The 22,631-nt window shown below is 35.1% G+C and overlaps 1 protein-coding gene across 3 annotated transcripts in view; it reads right to left on the reverse strand.

Annotated features, from left to right (window-relative positions):
• LMBRD1 (LMBR1 domain containing 1) overlaps positions 1–22,631 on the reverse strand; it is a 122,293-nt gene that overhangs the window by 30,651 nt on the left and 69,011 nt on the right. For all 3 annotated transcript variants that reach the window (XM_001136147.7, XM_063813155.1, XM_054686004.2), the window contains exons 8-9: positions 13,983–14,108; positions 8,675–8,827 (exon numbers count right to left, since the gene is read on the reverse strand). In XM_001136147.7, coding sequence (XP_001136147.2) covers positions 8,675–8,827; positions 13,983–14,108 — 279 coding nt within the window. The remainder of the gene's footprint in view (positions 1–8,674; positions 8,828–13,982; positions 14,109–22,631) is intronic.

The following is a 22,631-nucleotide window of genomic DNA, read 5'->3' on the forward strand; positions in this document are numbered from 1 at the left end:
TAGTTTTAACGCACTGCAATCAGAGAAAAGTTGTTTGTAATATATCTACTGTTTGAAACTTCCTGATACTTTCTTCAGGATACAATTAATAATACGATCAACTTTTGTGTTCCCTGTGCATTTGGAGAAAAGGTTATTTTCTATTATCTAGATGTAAAGTTTAAAAGTTGTAAGTTGTACCTTACTGATTATTAGGTCTTCTATATTCTTACTGTATTTCATCCACTTGAAATGTTTTACCCTGAGAATGCTGTTAATCTCCTATTACTATTATATTTCAATCTCTACCTTCTGGAATCTCCCATAGTTTTTGCTTTCATAAAGGTGGCTGCTGTGCTAACTGGTACATAGCTATCCACAGTTATTGTATCTTCATTCTAAATTGTGGCTTTTCATACTTAAAAGTGTGTAAATTTTCTACTGCTGCCAATGACACACCACCACAAACTTAGTGGCCTGAAACAGCATCTACTTATTATCTCAGTTTCTGTGGGTCAGCTGTCTGTGCACAGTGCAGCTCAGTGGATTCTCTGCTCGAGGTCTCACAGGCCCAAAACCAAGAGTAGGGCTATGTTCCCTTCTGGAGACTCTGGGAAAGAAATACTTTCATGCTCTTTCAGATTGTTGGCTGGCATTCAGTTCCTTAAGGTTGTAGAGTTGGAGTTTTCCTTTCTTTGTTGGCTATCATTTGGGAACATCTCTCCATTTCTTAAGGCTGCTTGCATTCCTTGTCACATTTCCCCCTCCATCTTCAAACCAGTCATGGCAAGTCAGGTCATTCTCGCACTTTGAATATCTTTGATGTACCCTTTATCACTTCTCTCTGACTCTAGTCCAGAAAGCTCTCTGCTTTTAAAGGTTCATGTTACTAGACTGAGCCCACCTGAATAACCCAGGATAATCTTTGTATCTTAAGGTTTATAACCTTAATTATATCTGTAAGTTTCCTTTGCCACTTAATGTCACAGGTTTCCTGGATGAGGGCATCATTAGGTGAAGAAAAAGGCACTGTATCTACCACAAAATGTGTCCTTCTTTGTTACAATTGGTGTATTTTGGCTTGAATTCTATTTTGTCTAATAGGATCATTGTTTCCTTATTGTTTCCATTTGTCTAGTATGTCTTTAAACACCCGTTTATTTTTAGTCCTTTTGAACTACTGTTTTAGGTGTGTCTCTTTTAAATAGCATACATTGGATCTATCTTCTTTGTGAAGAAAAGAAAAATTTTCTTCTAATGGTGAGTTAGGTGTATTCACATTTGTTGAAATTATGGACATATTTAGTCTCAATAATATCTTACTGTTAGATAATTTTGTGTATGTTGTATTTCCTGTGTTCTTTACTCTAGGTACCTAGAATAGGCAAACTGATGGAGAGCAGAAGAGAAATCACTAGGGAATGGAGAATTACCGTTTAATAAATACATTGTTTCCATTTGAAAAAGATCAGAAAATGAATAGTGATGATGGTTGCACAACATTGTGAATGTACTTACTGCTATTGAATACACACCTAAAAATATTCCAAATCATAGACTGAGGCATATATATTTTACCACAATAAAAAAATCTAAAAAATATATGCAATATAATTACAAACATGAATTTATAATTTTGTGTATAAGCATAAGAAGTATATATAGTAAAATCTCAAGTTACATTTAAAACCAAATGATCTATAAGTTACCCAGGCCAATTAGCTGTATAAGCTCAAAGTATACTCTTCTGTCAGGGAAGAGTTTATTCAAGTATTTAATGAACATCAGACTGTAGGCTTAGAAATGTGTTCAGTATTATATATAAAGGCTGTTTTAAAGAGCTATTAACTTATTCTAATTAGGTGCTTATTTTTATAATTGTCTTCAGCACAAAACTAATCTCCCTTCATTTCCATGGTAGGATTTAAGAACTTGAAAAATCCTACATATAGAACTATAACAGCAGCAGCTGCAATTTTCTGAGCTGTTTACATCAAAAGGAACTGCACTGCATACATTATTTCATTTAATTCCCGCAACAAAATAAAGTAAGTATATAATTCCATTTTAAGAATGAGAAAGATGAGGTTCAAAAAGCTTAAGTAAGAAGAAGTTACAGAGTTGGTGAGGAGCAGAGCAAGGACTCAAACCCAGGATTAGGTGACCACAAAGCCTATGCTTCTGAAATAAGTTATGTATATGCTAGGGAAATGCATGGCAAACACGAGATCAACAGGCATCTTCATGGGAACGAAAAAAAAAATCCTCTACTAATTTTAAAAATTGTAAAATGTTTTTTTACATTTGCAAAAATTTAAATTTAATTCATTTCATAATAAGACAAACATGTATAGTAGAGAATAAAAGGTAACACTGGCACAAAATTTTGAGATAGAACATAACTTCTAAGAAATTTAATGTCAGGAACTTCTCAAAGGTCTTAAATTACCTTCAGTATACACAGAGAGAGCTGTATAGAAGGGCAAGTGATTCCTTCTGAAACTATTCCAATCAACAGAAAAAGAGGGAATCCTCCCTAACTCATTTTATGAGGCCAGCATCATTCTGATACCAAAGCTGGGCAGAGACACACACAAAAAAAGAAAATTTTAGACCAATATCCTTGATGAACATTGATGCAAAAATCCTCAATAAACTACTGGCAAAACGAATCCAGCAGCACATCAAAAAGCTTATCCACCATGATCAAGTGGGCTTCATCCCTGGGATGCAAGGCTGGTTCAATATACTCAAATCAATAAATGTAATCCAGCATATAAACAGAGCCAAAGACAAAAACCACATGATTATCTCAATAGATGCAGAAAAAGCCTTTGACAAAATTCAACAACCTTCATGCTAAAAACTCTCAATAAATTAGGTATTGATGGGATGTATTTCAAAATAATAAGAGCTATCTATGACAAACCCACAGCCAATATCATACTGAATGGGCAAAAACTGGAAGCATTCCCTTTGAAAACTGGCACAAGACAGGGATGCCCTCTCTCACCACTCCTATTCAACATAGTGTTGGAAGTTCTGGCCAGGGCAATCAGGCAGGAGAAGGAAATAAAGGGTATTCAATTAGGAAAAGAGGAAGTCAAATTGTCCCTGTTTGCAGACGACATGATTGTATATCTAGAACACCCCATTGGCTCAGCCCAAAATCTCCTTAAGCTGATAAGCAACTTCAGCAAAGTCTCAGGATACAAAATCAATGTACAAAAATCACTGGCATTCTTATACACCAACAACAGACAAACAGCCAAATCATGAGTGAACTCCCATTCACAATTGCTTCAAAGAGAATAAAATACCTAGGAATCCAACTTACAAGGGATGTGAAGGACCTCTTCAAGGAGAACTAGAAACCACTGCTCAAGGAAATAAAAGAGGATACAAACAAATGGAAGAGCATTCCATGCTCATGGGTAGGAAGAATCAATATCGTGAAAATGGCCATACTGCCCAAGGTAATTTATAGATTCAATGCCATCCCCATCAAGCTACCAATGACTTTCTTCACAGAATTGGAAAAAACTACTTTAAAGTTCATATGGAACCAAAAAAGAGCCTGCATCACCAAGTCAATACTAAGCCAAAAGAACAAAGCTGGAGGCATCACACTACCTGACTTCAAACTATACTACAAGGCTACAGTAACCAAAACAGCATGGTACTGGTACCAAAACAGAGATATAGATCAATGGAACAGAACAGAGCCCTCAGAAATAACACCACATATCTACAACTATCTGATCTTTGACAAAGCTGAGAAAAACAAGCAATGGGGAAAGGATTCCCTATTTAATAAATGGTGCTGGGAAAACTGGCTAGCCATATGTAGAAAGCTGAAACTGGATCCCTTCCTTACACCTTATACAAAAATCAATTCAAGATGGATTAAAGACTTAAACGTTAGACCTAAAACCATAAAAACCCTAGAAGAAAACCTAGGCATTACCATTCAGGACATAGGCATGGGCAAGGACTTCATGTCTAAAACACCAAAAGCAATGGCAACAAAAGCCAAAATTGACAAATGGGATCTCATTAAACTAAAGAGCTTCTGCACAGCAAAAGAAACTACCATCAGAGTGAACAGGCAACCTACAGAATGGGAGAAAATTTTCACAACCTACTCATCTGACAAAGGGCTAATATCCAGAATCTACAATGAACTCAAACAAATTGACAAGAAAAAAACAAACAACCCCATCAAAAAGTGGGCGAAGGACATGAACAGACACTTCTCAAAAGAAGACATTTATGCAGCCAAAAAACACATGAAAAAATGCTCATCATCACTGGCCATCAGAGAAATGCAAATCAAAACCACAACGAGATACCGTCTCACACCAGTCAGAATGGCAATCATTAAAAAGTCAGGAAACAACAGGTGCTGGAGAGGATGTGGAGAAATAGGAACACTTTTACACTGTTTACATTCTTGTACCCCTAGAGATTCCTTCAGGCATGTCTATTACCCTATTCCTAATTTAGGACCAGACATGGAAAGATGGGTAAAAATTTAGATCAATATTCAGAAATGACACATTTACTAACAAAAAGAATAACTGTACTGGAGGTTTCAGCCAGTGAAATTAGAAAAGTAAAAAATAAAAGCAATTACAAATCTTATAAGGAAGAAGTAAAACTGTCTTTTAGCAGCTGATATGATCATGTATAAAAGAAAACCTCCTAAGGAAGCTACAATGAAGGTACTAGAACTAATAATTTAACCAGGTTGCAGGATATAAGAGTAAGATACAAAGACAAATTTCTACATACTAACAACAAATATTAAAAACTGAAATTAAACAACATAATTTGCAAGACTAAAAAAATACTTAGAGGTAAATTTATCAAGATATTTTTAAGACCTCTACTTTGAACACTACAAAACATTCCTGAGAGAAATTTAAGATGTAAATAAATAGATACCATGTTCATGGATAGAATATATCAATTCTCCCCTAAATTTATCTATAAGAGTGAAAGTAATCCCAATAGATATCCTAGTGGATGTTCTGTGGAATTATAAATTGATTCTTAAATGTATATGAAAATGCAAAGGATTTGGCAAAGCCAAAATGATTTTGAAAAAGGAAAATAAAACTGAATAATTTATACTACCTAACTTCATGGCAGATTATAAAGCTCTATTAACCAAGTATTAGCATAAAGACATATAGATCAATGAGTAGAATGGAGATTCCAGAAACAGACCCACACTTACACTACAATCAATTCATCTGACAAAACTCCCAAGGAAAGTCAATGAGCAAAGGATAGTCTTGAAAAAAAAATTATGCTGGAACAATTGGATATCCACATAGCAAATAAAATGAACCTTAACCCTTAAGTCATACCATAGCACAAAAGTAACTTAAATGGGGTCATGATCCCAAGCATAAGATGTAAATCTACAAAATTTCTAGAAGAAAATGTTTCTTACCTTAGGATAGACAAACATTTCTGAGGACACAAAAATATGAACCAAAAATAGACATATAAATTAATATTCATCAAAATTTAAGAAACATCTGAATTACAGTGTTAAGAAACCAAAAACATAAAGTAAACTTGCCACGAACTAGGAGACGATACAATACATATATTTGACAAAGTGCTAGATCCTGACTATATAATGAACACTTGTATCTCACTCATAATACAAAACCCTAATTTAGAAAATGGCCAAGAGATTTAAACACACATTTTACAGAAAATAGCCAATAAGCATACAAAAAGATGCTAAATATCATTTAGTCACCAATGAAATGCAAAGCAAAACTGTGAGATGCTACTGCACATTCATAAGAATAACTCTTACAGACACTACATAAGAGTTGACAAGAATGTGAAACAATGGGCAATCTCTTATTGCTGTGGGAATGCAAAACGGTTGTAACCCTTTTGGAAAACACTTCGGCAGTTTCTTATAAACATATTAAACGTTAGATCCAAAAATTCTACTCAAGTATTTATCCAAAAGAAATGAATGAAAGCACATCAACACAAAGGTTTGTACAAAAGTGTTCATATTAGCATTATTCATTATAGTCTCAAACCAGAAACAACCCAAATTTCCACCAACAAGGGTGAGTGAATAAACAAATTGTGATACAGACACACACTGTAATACCACTGAACAATAAAACTGAATAAACCACTGGGCAAAAAAATAGTATTAAATAATAACATGAGCAAATCTCAAAAACTGTGCCATGCCAAAGAAGCCATCAGACAAAAGATTGTACACTCTATGATTCCATTTATTTAAAATTCCAGAACACATAAAACTGACCTCTAATGATAGAAAGGACATCAATAATTACCTAAAGTCTGAGCTCAGGGGAGCAAGAGAGGGCATGAGGTGGATTTTTCGAGTGATGTGGATGCCCTATCTATCTATATGGGGCAAAACCAGTCTGTACACTTAGTAAAGCTGATTTGAAAATCCTTCTAAACATATGTTTGGTGAAATGGAACATAGCATATATAAAAGAAGGCAGCTGATGTTAGAGACCAGATTATAAATATTTATAAAAACCTAAAAACAATTTAGGATTAAAATAAAGCTGGAGAGAGTTTCATCATACTTTCAGTGCTATGAAGACAAATTACCTTGGGGTAAAAAAAACTGGGATGAATTTTTTAAAAATTTATTCTAACAGAAGATTTAAAAAGTGATTATATAGAAAAATTAACTGATTATGGTATATTTTTAAAAATCTCTTTCAAACCAGGGGCTTTTTAGGGTGAGCAGTTAGTGCATTTCTTTCTAATTATAAAAGGTGGAAAAAGCAGCAACCAAATTGAACCTGACTGACTCATCTTTGAATGGTTCTTTGAACCATTTCTTTTTCTTTTTTTAACATTTAAGTTCACGGGTACAAATGCAGGTTTGCTACATAGGTAAACTTGCGTCATGGGGGTTGTTGTACAGATAATTTCATCACCCAGGTACTAAGCAAGGAACCCATTAGTTATTCTACCTGATCCTCTCCTTCCTCCCACCCTCCACCCTCTGAAAGGCCTCAGAGTGTGTTGTTCCCCTCTATCTGTCCACGTTGAACCACTTCTTTTAAAATTTAGCACAAACCCACTTTCCAGCTTCATTCTGCCTAACTTCAAGTTAGTCCACTGACTGAATTTTCTGAATTACAATTTGTATGCTATTGTATACAAAGGTCTGGTGTTTGAAATGCTTCCAGATATACAATGAGCATATTTGGAAGTCTGTGGCCAACAGTTTTTGTTACTTTTTAGTCTGAGCCATATTAAAGTGATCTTAATTCATTCTAGGTAATTAGGTTTAAGTACCATAGTCCCAAGAATTCAAGGCTGGCAAACAATGGTTTCCAAAAAAAGAAAATAATAATTTTCCATGTCAAATAATATCTTTAACATACTTTCAGAAACATAATCTAACAATGAGGCAAATTCTATTACTGTCAGTCAGAGTTCCTATGTTCTTTTTTTTAGATTAAAGTCATTTTGTTTCTCACAGTTTTAACAACCCATACAAATAGATAAATTCATAAAGAAAATGTCACACACACATAATTGGAACATTATTCAGCCTTGTAAAAAATAAGAGAATCCTCTCATTTGTGACAACATGGATGTGCCTGAAAGACATTACGCTAAGTGAAATAAGTCAGGCACAGAAAGACACTGCACGATTCTTATGTGTGACACCTGAAATAGGAAAAAGTATAGATATAGAAATTAGAATAGTAGTTACCAGGGAATGCAGAAAAGAGAGAAAAAGAGTTGTCATCTAAGGGATATAAAGATGCAGTTACACAAGATGAATAAGTTCCAGAGGTCTGCCATGAGAGGGCCTACAGTCAACAATAATATGTGGTACATATAAAATTTTAGAAAGAATGGATCTCATTTTAAATGTTAACAAATCAACAACAGCAACAAAGGAAAACATAGAAAGTTTTGGAGGTGATGGATATGCCCATTACCCAGAATGTGGTGATAGCAACATAAATGAATATGTATGTTTAAACTCACCAAATTGCATTAATTAACTATGTGCAGTTTTAAAAGAAACAATTGTATCTCCATAAAAGTGGGAGGAAATACCAGTATGGTAAAGCATGAAAAGAAAAATGTACACCAATAGAAAAGAATAGAGAGCCTAGAAATAAATCCACAAACCTAGTCAATTTATTTTTGATAAGGGTACCATGAATACATACTAAGGAAAGGATAGTCAATCCAACATAGTGCTGGAAAAAATGAACACGCCAACAGAATGAAACTGGGCCCTTATTTTACACCATACACAAAAACCAAATCAAAATAGACTAAACACTTAACATAAGACCTGAAACTGTAAATCTACTAGGAGAAAGCATAGGCTCCTAAGCTCTAAGTCCCAGATCAATTTATAGGAAAGTATAAACTTGAAGAATATGCTAGCCGCATATTGCAATACTTATCTATATTTTTATTTTAATTTCCCAACAATTGTTGTAATACATTGCTCAGAAAGGTTATGCACCTTACCCAAACTACCAAAGAGAGCTGTAATTAAAAACCAGATTAAACCCCCAAATCCATTTTAAGTACCATGCTGTAATGCCTCAAAAGGAGCTCAATCTCTCCAAGAGGTACTACATAAACTTGGGAGAAGAGTGACAGCATAATTTTTAAAAACTTCATTTACCTTCAGGGGATGCAGAGCGCCACAAAATTTTGTCCACCAGCTGTTTTCAATGAATTCTAAATGCCTCTCTCTCTTCTTAAGTGTTCGTAACCTTTCTTCAAATTGTTTTAAGGCGCGTTTATCCCTTGCTGGCAAAGGTCGACCATCTTTGCTCTGCAAATAACAGAACAAAATAAAAGTTTTACCATTAACATCTTAATAAAGTACCCAGCAGATTTAGCAGATCAGGCAACAAAACTTTTTCAGGATGGACACTCTTTAGGCAAATTTACAAACTAAAAAAAACCTGACAACTGCAATATGACAATAAACGTAGGATAACCAAGGTCAGCATAAAAATGTGGATGTGTGTACATTTATGCCTACCTTCCTCTTGATCCCAATACATGGTAGAGTTATGTGGAGAGAGATAACCATTTGTAAAAACATTCCACAAAAAGTATGTTTGATAAGAAGTGTTAACTACTATGTACTTTGCTCAATGATTCTCCCTCCTCTCCAAACTCACTGTATCACTTATTTCAATATATTTGGCTCTGCCCCTTCCCTCTCTTTAGTCAAGTGGTTATGTTACCTGAACTGATGCTTCTCAGCCCAATTCAAATGCTAGCAGAATGAAGCAACACAAGCACAGATGGCATACAGAGGTTTTTGTAACAATTGCTAAGAACAGATACTTCCTTGTTTTCCAAGTACTTTGGCAAATGAGTCAAGCTTTCTTTGGCCAACCTATCTGACAGATAATTTCCATCTATTTTTACGTGACACTTTCTGTAACCATGAGCAGTACCTTTCTCATCATATCTCATAGATACACTTTCCCACTGAACTCTCCTGCTCCTGTCTTCAATTGGGTACAAAAATAAAACAACTACTAAATACAGAAAAGGTAAAATATAAAATTGTTTTTATCAGCAGGAACAAGAAAAATATTTGTATAGGATTACATTTTTAAAGTGTAGATACATTAGGTATCACAATGTCTTTAATATTCCTATTAAGGTTTAAATAGGTTCCTAGCAGATACACAACATATTGCTCTTTCCATATATCCTAGTGCAGCCTCAATTTGAAATCATAACTATAATGCAGAGAATACCTATGTAACCTTTAATAAAAAGATTTACACAGTTACAACAATCTCTTTACATATCAGCATCACTATGATCTTCTGGAACCAATCATCCTCTCCCACGCCTTATCTTGTTGCTTGTCAAACTTCATGCATAAGAATCACTTGGAAAGTTTGTTAAATACAGATATCTAGGCCCTATCCCCAGAGGATATGATTTTGTAGGTCTTGGGTGGAGCCTAGAATTTGAATTTCTACCAAATTTCCAGGAGATGCAGATGCTACTAGTCCAGAGACCACACATTACATACTACAGACTATACTCCATTCCTCTAAGTACATCGGGTATTATCACTGGATCCCAGAAAACGAAAACTAAGAGGGATTTTCTGAAGATCAGAGTAATAAAATGAACACTCCCTTCTGGAAGATAAATCCAGGTAACAATACTTCAAGTGTGTGGTATGAGAAGGATTCGGCACTTTATATCTTACCCATAACAATTTTCCCTAAAATTTCCATTATCGTATCAAAAGGATACTACAAATGAGGTAATTTTGTCTCAATGCTGGCGTTCACTATTTTAGAAAAAAAAATAGTAAACTGATTAAAGGATCCACTTGAAACAAACCCAAGTTATCTGCCTACTTGGTGAATGCTTCAGTGGAATGAGGGATGAATTTCCATTCTGCATTGCCAATTGACTAAACGAATATAAGAATAATTTTGATCAGAGAAACAAATACTAAGAAGTAAACTCAGCAGTGAACATCTACCTCATTTGAAAGAAAAAATGTAGTTATACAGGTTAAAATGTAGTTAAAGGGTATAACAAACCCCTGGTTAAGAAAAAAAGTAAAACATGAAAGCTTCCCTTCACACTGTCTGTCTCCAATTACCATATTGCCATTCCCCTTTCCTATGGTTTTTACTGTTAAGCAGTTAAATATCCTTCAGCAAATTTTCTATTTACACACACACACACAAGTACACATATACAAATGTATTTACGATGCCTTATTATATGTTAGTAATTTTTCCTGATCTTCTCCCTCCTTCCACCCTCTGCCCTCCAGTGGGCCCTAGTATGCACTGTTCCCCTCTATGTGTCCATGTGTTCTCATCACTTAGCTTCCATTTGTGAGAACATGCAGTATTAGATTTTCTGTTCATGTGTTAGTTTGCTAAGGATAATGACCTCCAGCTCCCTCCATGTCCCTGCAAGGGACATGATCTCATTTTTTTATAGCTGCATACTATTCCATGGTGCATATGTAACACATTTTCTTTATGCAGTCTACCATTGATGAGCATTTAGGTTGATTCCATGTCTTTGCTATTGTGAATAGTGCTGCAGTGAACATTTGTGTGCATGTGTCTTTATCGCAGAATGCTTTATATTCCTCTGGGTATATACCCACTAATAGGATTGCTGGGGTTGGATGGTAGTCCTACTTTTAGTTCTTTGTGGAATTGCCATACTACTTTCCACAATGGTTGAACTAATTTGCACTTCTACCAACAGTGTATAAGCGTTCTCTTTTCTCAGCAACCTTGCTGGCATCTGTTATTTTCTGACTTTTTAATAACAGCCATTCTGACTGGTATGAGATGGTATCTCATTGTGGTTTTTATTTGCATTTCTCTAATGGTCAGTGATGCTGAGCTTTTTTCATATGATTGGCCACATGTATGTCTTCTTTTGAGAAGTGTCTTGAGCACCTTTCTTGTGCATAAAACTGGTCTTCTCTTTTTATATTTATTTTTCATAAATCTTCTGAATAACTCTTTGAGGCTGATAATAGTATTATATTCATTTATTAAATGAGAAAAAAAAGGCCTACAGATGTTATGTGCACAATCAGTAGAGCTAGATTTTGAACTGAGATAGTCTAATTTTACATGACATAATTCTTCAAGCTACGTATAGATTTATAAATATATCTCATTCCTTTTCATCATTGCACATTACAAGATGGTATCTAGATTTAACAACTTATTTTGAACATGCAGATTATTTCCTTTTTAAATTTTTGTTGAAGGCCATTAACAATGTGCCATAAACATTCTTATATACCTGGGTACAAACATGTACATACAATTCAGCAGGATAATTTCCTAGAGGTAAACTGTTAGATTAAACTTTAATTATTAAATAAATATTTAATTATTAATTAATTTTAAATATTAAAATACATATGTATTTATATGTACAGGCACATGTCACAACATTCAATTTTCTTTAAAAAGTTGTATATTTTATATACTCACAAACAGTCTATCTAATCCCCAAATTCTGATAAAAATTTGACACAGATGAAAATTTAAAAGAGGTCCAAAGAATTTTTAAAAAATATATTGAGTTGTTCTTGACATATATTATTATTTTACAGTTTGTGGCTACTGTGAATGGGATTATTTTGTATTACATCTTCCAACTAATGATTTTTATGTTTACATCTAGGCACTGTGATAAACTCTTATTAGTTCTACCAGTTTGTCACTTGATTATTTTAGATTATCATGGTAGATGATATTCGCCAACAAAAAACGTTATTTTCCTTTTCCCCCCTCCTCTCCATGCTTATATGTAAATTCTAAATTATTTCTTATCTGACTCACATTGCCAGATATATGCTAAAAGTAACAAGGATACTAGCATTACTCCTATATTTGACGTTAATGGGAATGTTTCTATTCTTTCACTATTAAGTATTATGCTCATTACAGGCTTCCTTTCCATATTTTCTTATCTTTATTTTGAAAAGACTTTTTAAAAAAATGTAACTACAAATTAACTTTTAGCAAATACTCTGACATCTACTATGATGTTTATATTTCACATTTAATCTCAATATATTAAACTACTTTAATGTATTTTCTGATGTATCATGTTTGCATTTCTGAGATAAACCTAATCTGATGATTATGAAATATTCTCTTATCATAGCACAGGTTTTGAATTGCTATTCTTTGTTTGTTTGTTTGTTTTTAAACAGGGTCTTGCTCCATCATCCGGATAGGCTGGAGTGCAGCGGCACGATCATGGATCACTGCAGCCGCAACTTCCTGGGCTCAAGTGATCGTCCCAACTCAGTCTCCCAAGTAGTTGGGACTATAGGCATGCCACTACACCTAGCTAAGTTTTTGTATTTTTTTTTTGTAGAGATGGGGTTTTGCCATACTGCCCAGGCTGGTACCAAAATCCTAAGCTCAAGCAATCTGGGACTACAGGTGTGAGCCACCAGTACGTACCTAGCCACTTATATTTTATTTGTATTAAAATATTTGCTTCTACTTTCATAAGAAAGCCGGTATATGGTTTTCTTTTTTGTGTGCTGTTATTGTCTGGTTTATTTATCAGAATCATACTAGCTTAGGAGAAAAATTTAGAGGACTTGCCATTTTTTTACCATGATCTTTGAGTAAGATTTATCTGTTACTTGAAGATGACAGAGGAAGAAAAACTTTTTACAGTATTTTTAGAAGTACATTTAATTGGCAAGGGGTTACATGTAATCTTTAGCTTATTCAACTAGTAAATAAAACTTGAACATAAATATTACAGTAAAATATAATATTATAAACAATGATACCTGAGAACTAATAAGATCTTGATCATACATAAGAAAAACTTTTGTTTTTTAAGTGTTAGAACAATGATAGAAATTCTCAAATTGCTAGTGTCCTACATTACACAGAAGACAAATTTTTAAAAATATAGACATGGTTTTGTAAGGATACTGTATTAGTCCATTCTTATGCTGCTATAAAGAACTACTCGAGACTGGGTACTTTATAAAGGAAAAAGGTTTGATTGACTCACAGTCCCACAGGGCTGGGAGGCCTCAGGAAACTTACAATCATAGCAGAAGGGTAAGCAAACATCCTTCTTCACATGGCGGCAGGAAGGAGAAGTGCCAAAGGGGGAAAGCCTCCTTATAAAGCCATCAGACCTCATGAGAACTCACTCACTATCATGAGAACACCATGAGGGTAACTGCCCCCATGACTCAATTACCTCCCACTGGGTCCCTCCCACAACACGGGGGATTATTGGAACTACAATTCAAGATAAGATTTAAGTGAGGACACAACCAAACTGCACCAGATATGCTGCAAAAAATTCAAACAATGTAAAAAGTTATGGGGTTGACAATGTCTAAGTCATATCAGAAAGCAGTTCTAAGACAAAGTAGTTTTATGCTTCCCAATTACACCAAAACATCAACTCACTTTTGATTTAATCGTTTGAATGTGTTGTTCTACTTCTTCAATGTCTTCAGTGTTTTCTAAACGTTCATAAGCAGCGCTTCTAGTGCCTTTTATCAGATTTAAAGGTAACGCAGACATGCCATAGGCCTAAAAGAAAAACAATTGAAATGTTTTAGAAATAATGTTTCAAACATATTATACACAATTTTAGGCTAAAAATGTCTTTTAAAGTCATAAGAGTCAGCAGTTGTGAAAGAGTACAGTCACTGAAAATGTGGTATATGGGAGTGAACATTATATTGTCTCATAATTCTCCCATTTATTTTGCATTAAACAGAGTCAAATTTATAATACTATTCCTCAAAGGTTAAGTTGCAAATTTACTGTACAATACTTTATATCAAAGTAATAATTACAAATTCAGACTAATCGAAGGTTAAGATACTATAAATTAGTAAAAAATTTAAAAAAATGATTTTCTATAAAAAACAATTTTCTCCAAGTATATATAGTAAACGTTTGGTAAAATAAGTATTTTAATATATACATGTTATTTGATTAGCATACCAATTATCTACATTATAAAGTTTATTTAAAAGTTCTAAATATTTATAACCAATCTTTTCGCTAAGTATTTTAAATATTTTCCAAGTAATTTTAACTTATTAATCAGCATTAAGAATAAACATGTTATTATATATACCACCCAATTTCATATTCCAGTCCCAAATGACAGCTTTTTAATATAACCATTAATAATACTTAATGGCATCTGCTACATAACCATTATTCAGAATCATTACTGACCATATTTCCTTAGCAGAAACACTGACAACTATCACCTCCTGGTGGCAGCAACAAACTCTGAAGTGGATACTACATTATGTACTTAAATGTTTTTCGCTTTCCTTCTGGCACACTTTATCCAGTGCCCCCTGTTAGATGGGCCATGAGATTGAGTTCAGGACAATGAATGTGAGCAGAAGTGATAAATGCCACTTTTTAGGCGTGACCCCAAACACCAAAATATCCTGGGTGATCCTGAATGCTTTTTCTCATGCTCTCTGCTACCTAGCTGTCAACTCCAAGAATGACTTAAGATACCTTTAGTGTTAATTTTAATTACTTTAATATTCTAATATTCTTCACTAAGTCTCTTTTATGCAATGATTAAACATTGCTTAAACCACAATTCAAATAGCAAAGCATAAATTCTAACAAATCAGCTTTTTTTTTAATTAAGGGAGAAGAACAAAAAACATGAATAAAAATTATCCTGAAATCAACTAGTTCTATCATGTAATATCAACTCTACAGTATGTTGTATTTAGATACTTACCTAGCTGAAATTATTACCCAATATCCAAATCCTTGTATTTCCAAAGGAGAAACCCTTAAAAAACCTTGCACTTTAAATATTATTAAAACATAAGTTAGTATTCTCATTATTTCCCTTTTATCCCAAAAAAGGACGGGGTGGAAGAAGATTCTGTTACTATTAGATGAAAATGTAATTTGGATACCGTACACTTTAAGTATCCCTCATCTTAAATGGCTGGGACTAGAAGTGTTTTGGATTTCAGAATTTTTTGGACTTTTGGTATATTTGGTATATTTTGGTATATTTGGTATATTTTTTGGACTTTTGGTATATTTGGTATATTGAGCATCCCTAATCTGAAAATCCAACATCTGAAATGCTCCAAGAGAGATGAAACAAGATGGTGGAATAGAAGCCTACACCATTCATCTTCCTCACTGGAAAACCACATTTTAATATCTACACACAGAAAAGTACTGTCACAAGAACCAAAAATCCAGTAAGCAATCACAGTACCTGGTTTTAACTTCATATTACTAAAAGAGGCATTGAGGAGGTCAGGAGAGACAGTCTTGAATCACCAATGCCACCCCTCCGCCATCCCCCAGCAGCAGCCATGAGGCACCATGGAAAGAGAATCTTTTTGCTTTCAGGAGGGACAGCACAGTGACTGAGGGGACTTTACACTGAACTCAGTGCTGTCCTATCACCGTTGACAATACAGCCATACTGGGCTCAGCTAGTGCCCATGCATAGAAGGAACATTTGCACCAACACCAGCCAGAGGGGAATCACTCATCCCAGTGGTTGGAACTGGAGTTTCTCAGCAAGCCTTGCTACTGTGGGCAAAATGCTCTGGCATCCTAGGTAAACTCAAAAGGCAGTCTAAGAAACAAGGACTGCAATTCCTAGTCAACTCCTAGTGCTAGGCTGGGCTTACAGTGGACTAGGGTGGCATGTGACCCAGGGAGACACCAGCTAAGGGAGTGCTTGCACCATGCCTCTCCCAACCCCATGAAGTGCAGCTCACCTCAACAAAGGTGACTCTTTCCTTTGGCCTGAGGAAAGGAGAGGTAAGAGTAAAGAGAACTTTGTTTTGCATCTTGGATACCAGCATGGCCACAACAGGATACTGTGCCAGAGTCGTCAGGCCCCCATTCCAGGGCCTAGCTCACAGATGACATTTCTAGACACACCTTGGACCAAAAGGGGATCTGCTGCCTTGAAGGGTAGGCAGGATTGATTACCTGCCGACTAAAGAGCCCCTGGTCCCTCAATAACCAGCAGTGTTATCTACCAAGCACATTGTGGGCCTTTGACTCTGGGACATGCTGGCTTCAGGGGTGACCCAGCACATTCCCAGCTATGGTGGCTATGGTAAAAGACTCCTTCTGTCTGAGAAAAGTAAAGGGGACTTTGTCTTGCACCTCAGGTACCAGCTCAGCCACAGTAAGGCAGAGCAACAAGCAGACTCTTGAGGTCCCCAAGTCAAGATCTAGACTCTTAGAGGACAGCATTTTTAGACATGCCCTGTCCAGAAGGGAGCCCATTGCCCTGCAGGCTGAGTCTCAGGCCTGGCAGCATTCACCACAAGCTGTCAGAAGAGCCCTTGGGCTTTAAGTGAACATTAGCAGTGGCCTGGTGGAACCCCATGGAACAGTATCGATGGTGGCCACAGGGAGAGACTCCTCTGCCTGTGGAAAGGGGAGGGAAGAGCAAGTTGGACTTTGTATTGTGGTGGTGTGAATGTCAGCTTAGCCACAGATCATCAGGTAAACTGCTAAGGTTTTTACTCCAATTCCTGGCTCCCAGACAGCATCTCAGTAGAAACCTTACAGGCCAGCAGAGAACAGCATGACATACTTAAAGTGCTGAAGATAGAAAAATTTTACCCTAGAATAGTATATCCAGTGAAAATATCCTTCAAGTATGAAGGATAAAGATCTTCCCAGAGAAACAAAAGCTAAGAGACTTCATTAACACCAGACCTGCCCTGCAAGAAATGGCTAAAGGGAGTTCTTCAATCTGAAACAAAAGGATATTAATGAGCAAGAAGAAATCATGTGAAGGTACAAAATTCACTGGAACAGTAAGCACACAGAAAAACAAAGAATAGTATAACACTACAATGGTGGTGTGTAAACTAGTCTTGTCTTAAGTAGAAAACTAAATGATGAACCAATCAAAAAAAAAAAAAACTTTTCAAGACACAGGCAGTACAATGAGACGTAAAGAGAAACAACAAAAAGTTTAAAAGCAGGAGGATAAAGTTAAAATGTAGCGCTTCTATTTGTTTTCTTTTTGTGTGTTTGTATATGTAGTCAGTGTTAAGTTGTCATCAGTTTAAAATAATGGGTTATAAAATAGCATACGCAAGCCTTGTGGTAACCTCAAATTAAATAACATACGACGAATACTTAAAAACATAAAGGCAAGACATTAAAGCATACTACCAGACAAAATCACCTTCACTAAAAGGAAGATAAGAAAGAAGGAAAGAAGGGAGGATCGTAAAATAACCAGAATATAAATAACAAAATGGCAGAAGTCCTTACGTATCAGTAACAACACTGAATGTAAATGGACTAAACTCTCCAATCAAAAGACATAGACTGATTGAATGGATAAGAAATCCAAGACCCATTGATCTGTTGCCTACAAGAAATACATTTCACCTACAAAGACATATACAGACTGGAATGGAAAAAGATATTCCATGCCAATGGCAACAAAAAAAGAACAAAAGTAACTATGTTTATATTGGGGAACATAGATTTCAAGGCAAAAAACTGTATGAAAAGAGAAAGAAGGTCATTATATAGTGATAAGGGGGTCAATTCAGCAAGAGGATATAACAATTATAAATGCACCCAACACTGGAGCACCCAGATATATAAAGCAAATATTATTAGAGTTAGAGAGACAGACCCCAATACATTAACAATGGAGACTTCAACACCCCAATTTCAGTACTGGACAGATCTCTCAGACAGAAAATCAGCAAAGAAACATCAGACTTAACCTGCACTACAAAATAAATGGACCTAATAGACATTTAAAGAACATTTCATCCAGTGTCTGTGGAATACATATTCTTTTCCTTAGCACATGGATCATTCCCAAGGATAAACCATATGTTAGGTTATAAAACAAATCTTAACACATTCACAAAAATTGAAATAATATCAAGCATCTTCTCTGACCACAATGGAACAAAGCTACAAATCAGTAACAAAAGGAATTTAGAGAACTATACAAACACATGGAAATTAAACAATATGCTCCTAAATGACCAGTGGGTCAATGAAGAAATTAAAAAAGAAATTGAAAGAGTTCTTGAAACAAATGATAATGGAAACACAACATACCAAAACCTACAGGATACAGCGAAAGTAGCAGTAAGAGGGAAAATTACAGCTCTAAGTGCCTAAATCAAAAAAGAAGAAAAACTTCAAACAAATACTGTAATGATGCATTTTAAAGAAATGAAAAATAAAGAAAAAACCACACCCAAAATTAGGAGAAGGAAAGAAATAAAGATCAGAGCAGAAATAAATGAATTTGGAATAAAACAATAAAAAAGATAGATGAAACAAAAAGTTGGTTTTTTAAAAAGAAAAAATTGACAAACCTTTAGCCAGACTAAGAAAAAGACAGAACCCAAATAAATAAAATAAAAGATGAAAATGGAAACATTACAACTGATACCACAGAAATTGAAAGGATCATTAGTGGCTACTATGAACAACTAATTATATGCCAACAAATTGGAAAATATAAAAGAAATGGATAAATTCATAGACACATACAACCTACCAAACTCGAACCATGAAGAAATCCAAATCCTGAACAGACCAGTAATAAGTAATGAGTAACGAGATCAAAACTGTAATAAAAAGCCTCCCAATAAAGGAAAGCCCAGGACCTACTGCTGATCCACTGCCGAATTCTATCAAACATTTAATGAAGAACTAATATCAGTCCTACTCAAACTGCTCCAAAATATGGAGGAGGAGGGAATAGTTCTAGTTTCATTCTATAAGACCCTGATACCAAAACCAAAGACACATTAAAAAAAAAAAAAAAAAAAAAAAAACTACAGGCCAATATTCCTGAATATTCATACAAAAACCCCTACCATATATTAGCAAACCAAATTCAACATCAGAAAGATCATTCATTATGACCAAGTGGGATTTATCCCTGAGATGCAAGGGATGGTTCATTTGATTTGTATTTGTTGAACCATCCCTTGCACCTCAGGGATAAATCCCACTTGGTCATAATGAATGATCTTTCTAATCAATCGTTGTAATACATCATATCAAGAGAATGAAGGATGAAAACCCCATGATCATTTCAATTGATGCTGAAAAAGCATTTGATAATGTTCAACATCCTTTCATGATAAAAACCCTCAAAAAACTGAGTATGGAAGGAATATACCTCAATGTAATAAAAGCCATATATGTGAGGTCCACAGCTAGTATCACACTGAATGGTGAAAAACTGAAAGCCTTTCTTCTTAGTTCTGGAGCAAGACAAGGATGCTCACTTTCAACACTGCTATTCAACATGAAAGTCCTAGCTGGGGCAATCAGACAAGACAAAGAAAGAAAGGGCATATAAACTGGAAAGGAAAAAGTCAAACTACCTTTGTTTGCAATGATATAATTTTATATTTGGAAAAACTTAAAGACTCCACCAAAAAACTATTATAACTGACAAGCAAATTCAGTAAAGTTGCAGGATACAAAATCAACATACAAAAAATCAGTAGCATTTCTATATGCCAACAGTGAACAATCAGAAAAATAAATTTAAAAAAGTAAGCCCATTTACAATAGCCCCAAATAAAATTAAATAACTAGGAATTAACTTAACCAAAAAAGTGAAAGATCACTGCAATGAAAACTATAAAATACTGATGAATGAGGAAGACACCAAAAAAATGAAGAAATATTCCATGTTCATGGATTGGAAGAGTCAATATTGTTAAAATGTCCATACTACTCAAAGCAACCTACAGATTCAATGCAATCCCTATCGAAATAGCAATGACAATCTTCACACACACACACACACACAAAACACACACCTAAAGTGTATACAGAATCCCAAAGACCCAGAATACCAAAGCTATTCTGAGCAAAAAGAACAAAACTGGAGGAATCATATTACCTGACTTTAAATTCTATTACAGAGCTATAGTAACTAAAACAGCATGGTACTGGCATAAAAACAGACACACGGACCAATGGAACAGAACAGAGAACCCACAAACAAATCTACACACCTATGGTAAACTCATTCTTGACAAAGGTGCCAAGAACATGCATTGAGGAAAAGACGGCTTCTTCAATAAACAGTGCCAGGGAAACTGGATATCCATATGTAGAAGAATGAATCTAGACCCCTATCTCTTGCCACATACAAAAATCAAATCAAAATGAATTGAAGACCTAAGATCAAAGACCTCATACTATGAAACGACTTCAAGAAAACATTGGAGAAATTCTCCAGGACATTGGTCTGGATAAAGCTTCTTAAGTAATACCTTAGAAGTACAGGCAACCAAAGCAAAAAATGACAAATGGGATTACATCAAGCTAAAAAGTTTCTGCACAGTAAAGGGAACAGTCAACACAATTAGGAGACAAGGCACAGAATGGGAGAAAATATTTGCAAACTACCATATGACAAGTGATTAATAACCAAAATATATAAGGAGCTCAAACAACTCTACAGAAAAAAGCCTAATAACCATATTAAAAAGTGGGCAAAAGATTGGTATAAACATTTCTTAAAATAGACATACAAATGACAGACAAATGAAAAGGTGCTCAACATCACTGATCATCGGAGAAATGCAAATCAAAACTGAGATTATCATTTCACTCTGGTTAAAAGGGCTTTTATCTAAAAGTCAGGCAACAACAAATGCTGGTGAGGATGTGGAGAAAAGGGAACCCTTGTACACTGTTGGTGGGAATGTAAATTAGTACAACCACTACAGAGAATAGTTTGGAGGTTCCTCAAAAAACTAAAAATAGAGCTACTATATGATCTAGCAATCCCACTATTTGGCACATACTCAAAAGAAAGGAGATCCATATATCAAAGAGATATCTGCACTCCCATGTTTGTTGCAGCACTGTTCACAACAGCCAAGATTTGGAAACAACCTGAGTGTCCATCAACAGATGAATGGATAAAGAAAATGTGGTACATATATACAATGGAGTACTATTCAGCCATAAAAAGAGTAAGATTCTGTCATTTGCAACAGCATGGATAGAACTGGAGGTCATTATGCTAAGTGAAATAAACTAGGCACAGAAAGACAAACATCACATGTTCTGACTTATTTGTAGGATCTAAAAATCAAAACAATTGAACTCGTGGAAACAGAAAATTGAAGGATGGTTACCAGAGGCTGGGAAGGGTAGTGAGGCAGTGGGAGGCAGGTAAGGATGGTTACTAGCTACAAAAAAAAAAAAAAAAAAAAAAAAAAGAGTAAGACCTAGTATTTGAAAGCACAATGGGAACTATAGTCAATAATAATTTCGTTGTACATTTTAAAATAACTGGCTGGGCAAGGTGGCACATGCCTGTAATCCCAACACTTTGGGAGGCTGAGGCGAGTGGATCACTTGAGGTTAGGAGTTTGAGAACAGCCTGGTCAACATGGTGAAATCCCATCTCTACTAAAAATGCAAAAAATTAGCCGGATGTGGTGGCAAGCACCTGTTGTCCCAGCTACTCGGGAGGCTGAGGCAGGAGAGGGAATTTCTTGAACCCAGGTAGTGGAGGTTGCAGTGAGTTGAGATCGTGCCACTGCACTCCAGCCTGGTAACAGAGTGAGACTCTGTCTCAAAAGTAAATAATTAAATTAAATTAAATTAAATAACTAAAAGAATATAATTGGACTGTTGGTAACACAAAGTATAAATGCTTGACGGAAGAGATACCGAATTTGCCATGATGTGATTATTATGCATTGCATGCCTATACCAAAATATGTACTCCATCTATACACCTACTACGTACCCACGAAAATTAAAAATAATTTTAAAAAGTGTTCCAAGGAACATTTCTTTTGAGCTCAAAGTTTCAAATTTTGAAAGCTTTCAGATTTTGGATTTTCAGATTAGGGAGGGATACTCAACCTGTAGAGTAATTTCCCTCTAATTACCTCAATTTTTATCAAATGTATACTTTCAAAATGTATACTTTGGTGAAATATAAAAGGAAAAATATATAATTGGGTTTAAAATGTATATTGTAAAGTTGAAAAGTTACCTACTGGGTACAACATTCACAATTTGGGTGATGGCTACACTAAAAGC

Source organism: Pan troglodytes, chromosome 5, assembly GCF_028858775.2.
Source record: "Pan troglodytes isolate AG18354 chromosome 5, NHGRI_mPanTro3-v2.0_pri, whole genome shotgun sequence".
NCBI lineage: Eukaryota > Metazoa > Chordata > Mammalia > Primates > Hominidae > Pan > Pan troglodytes.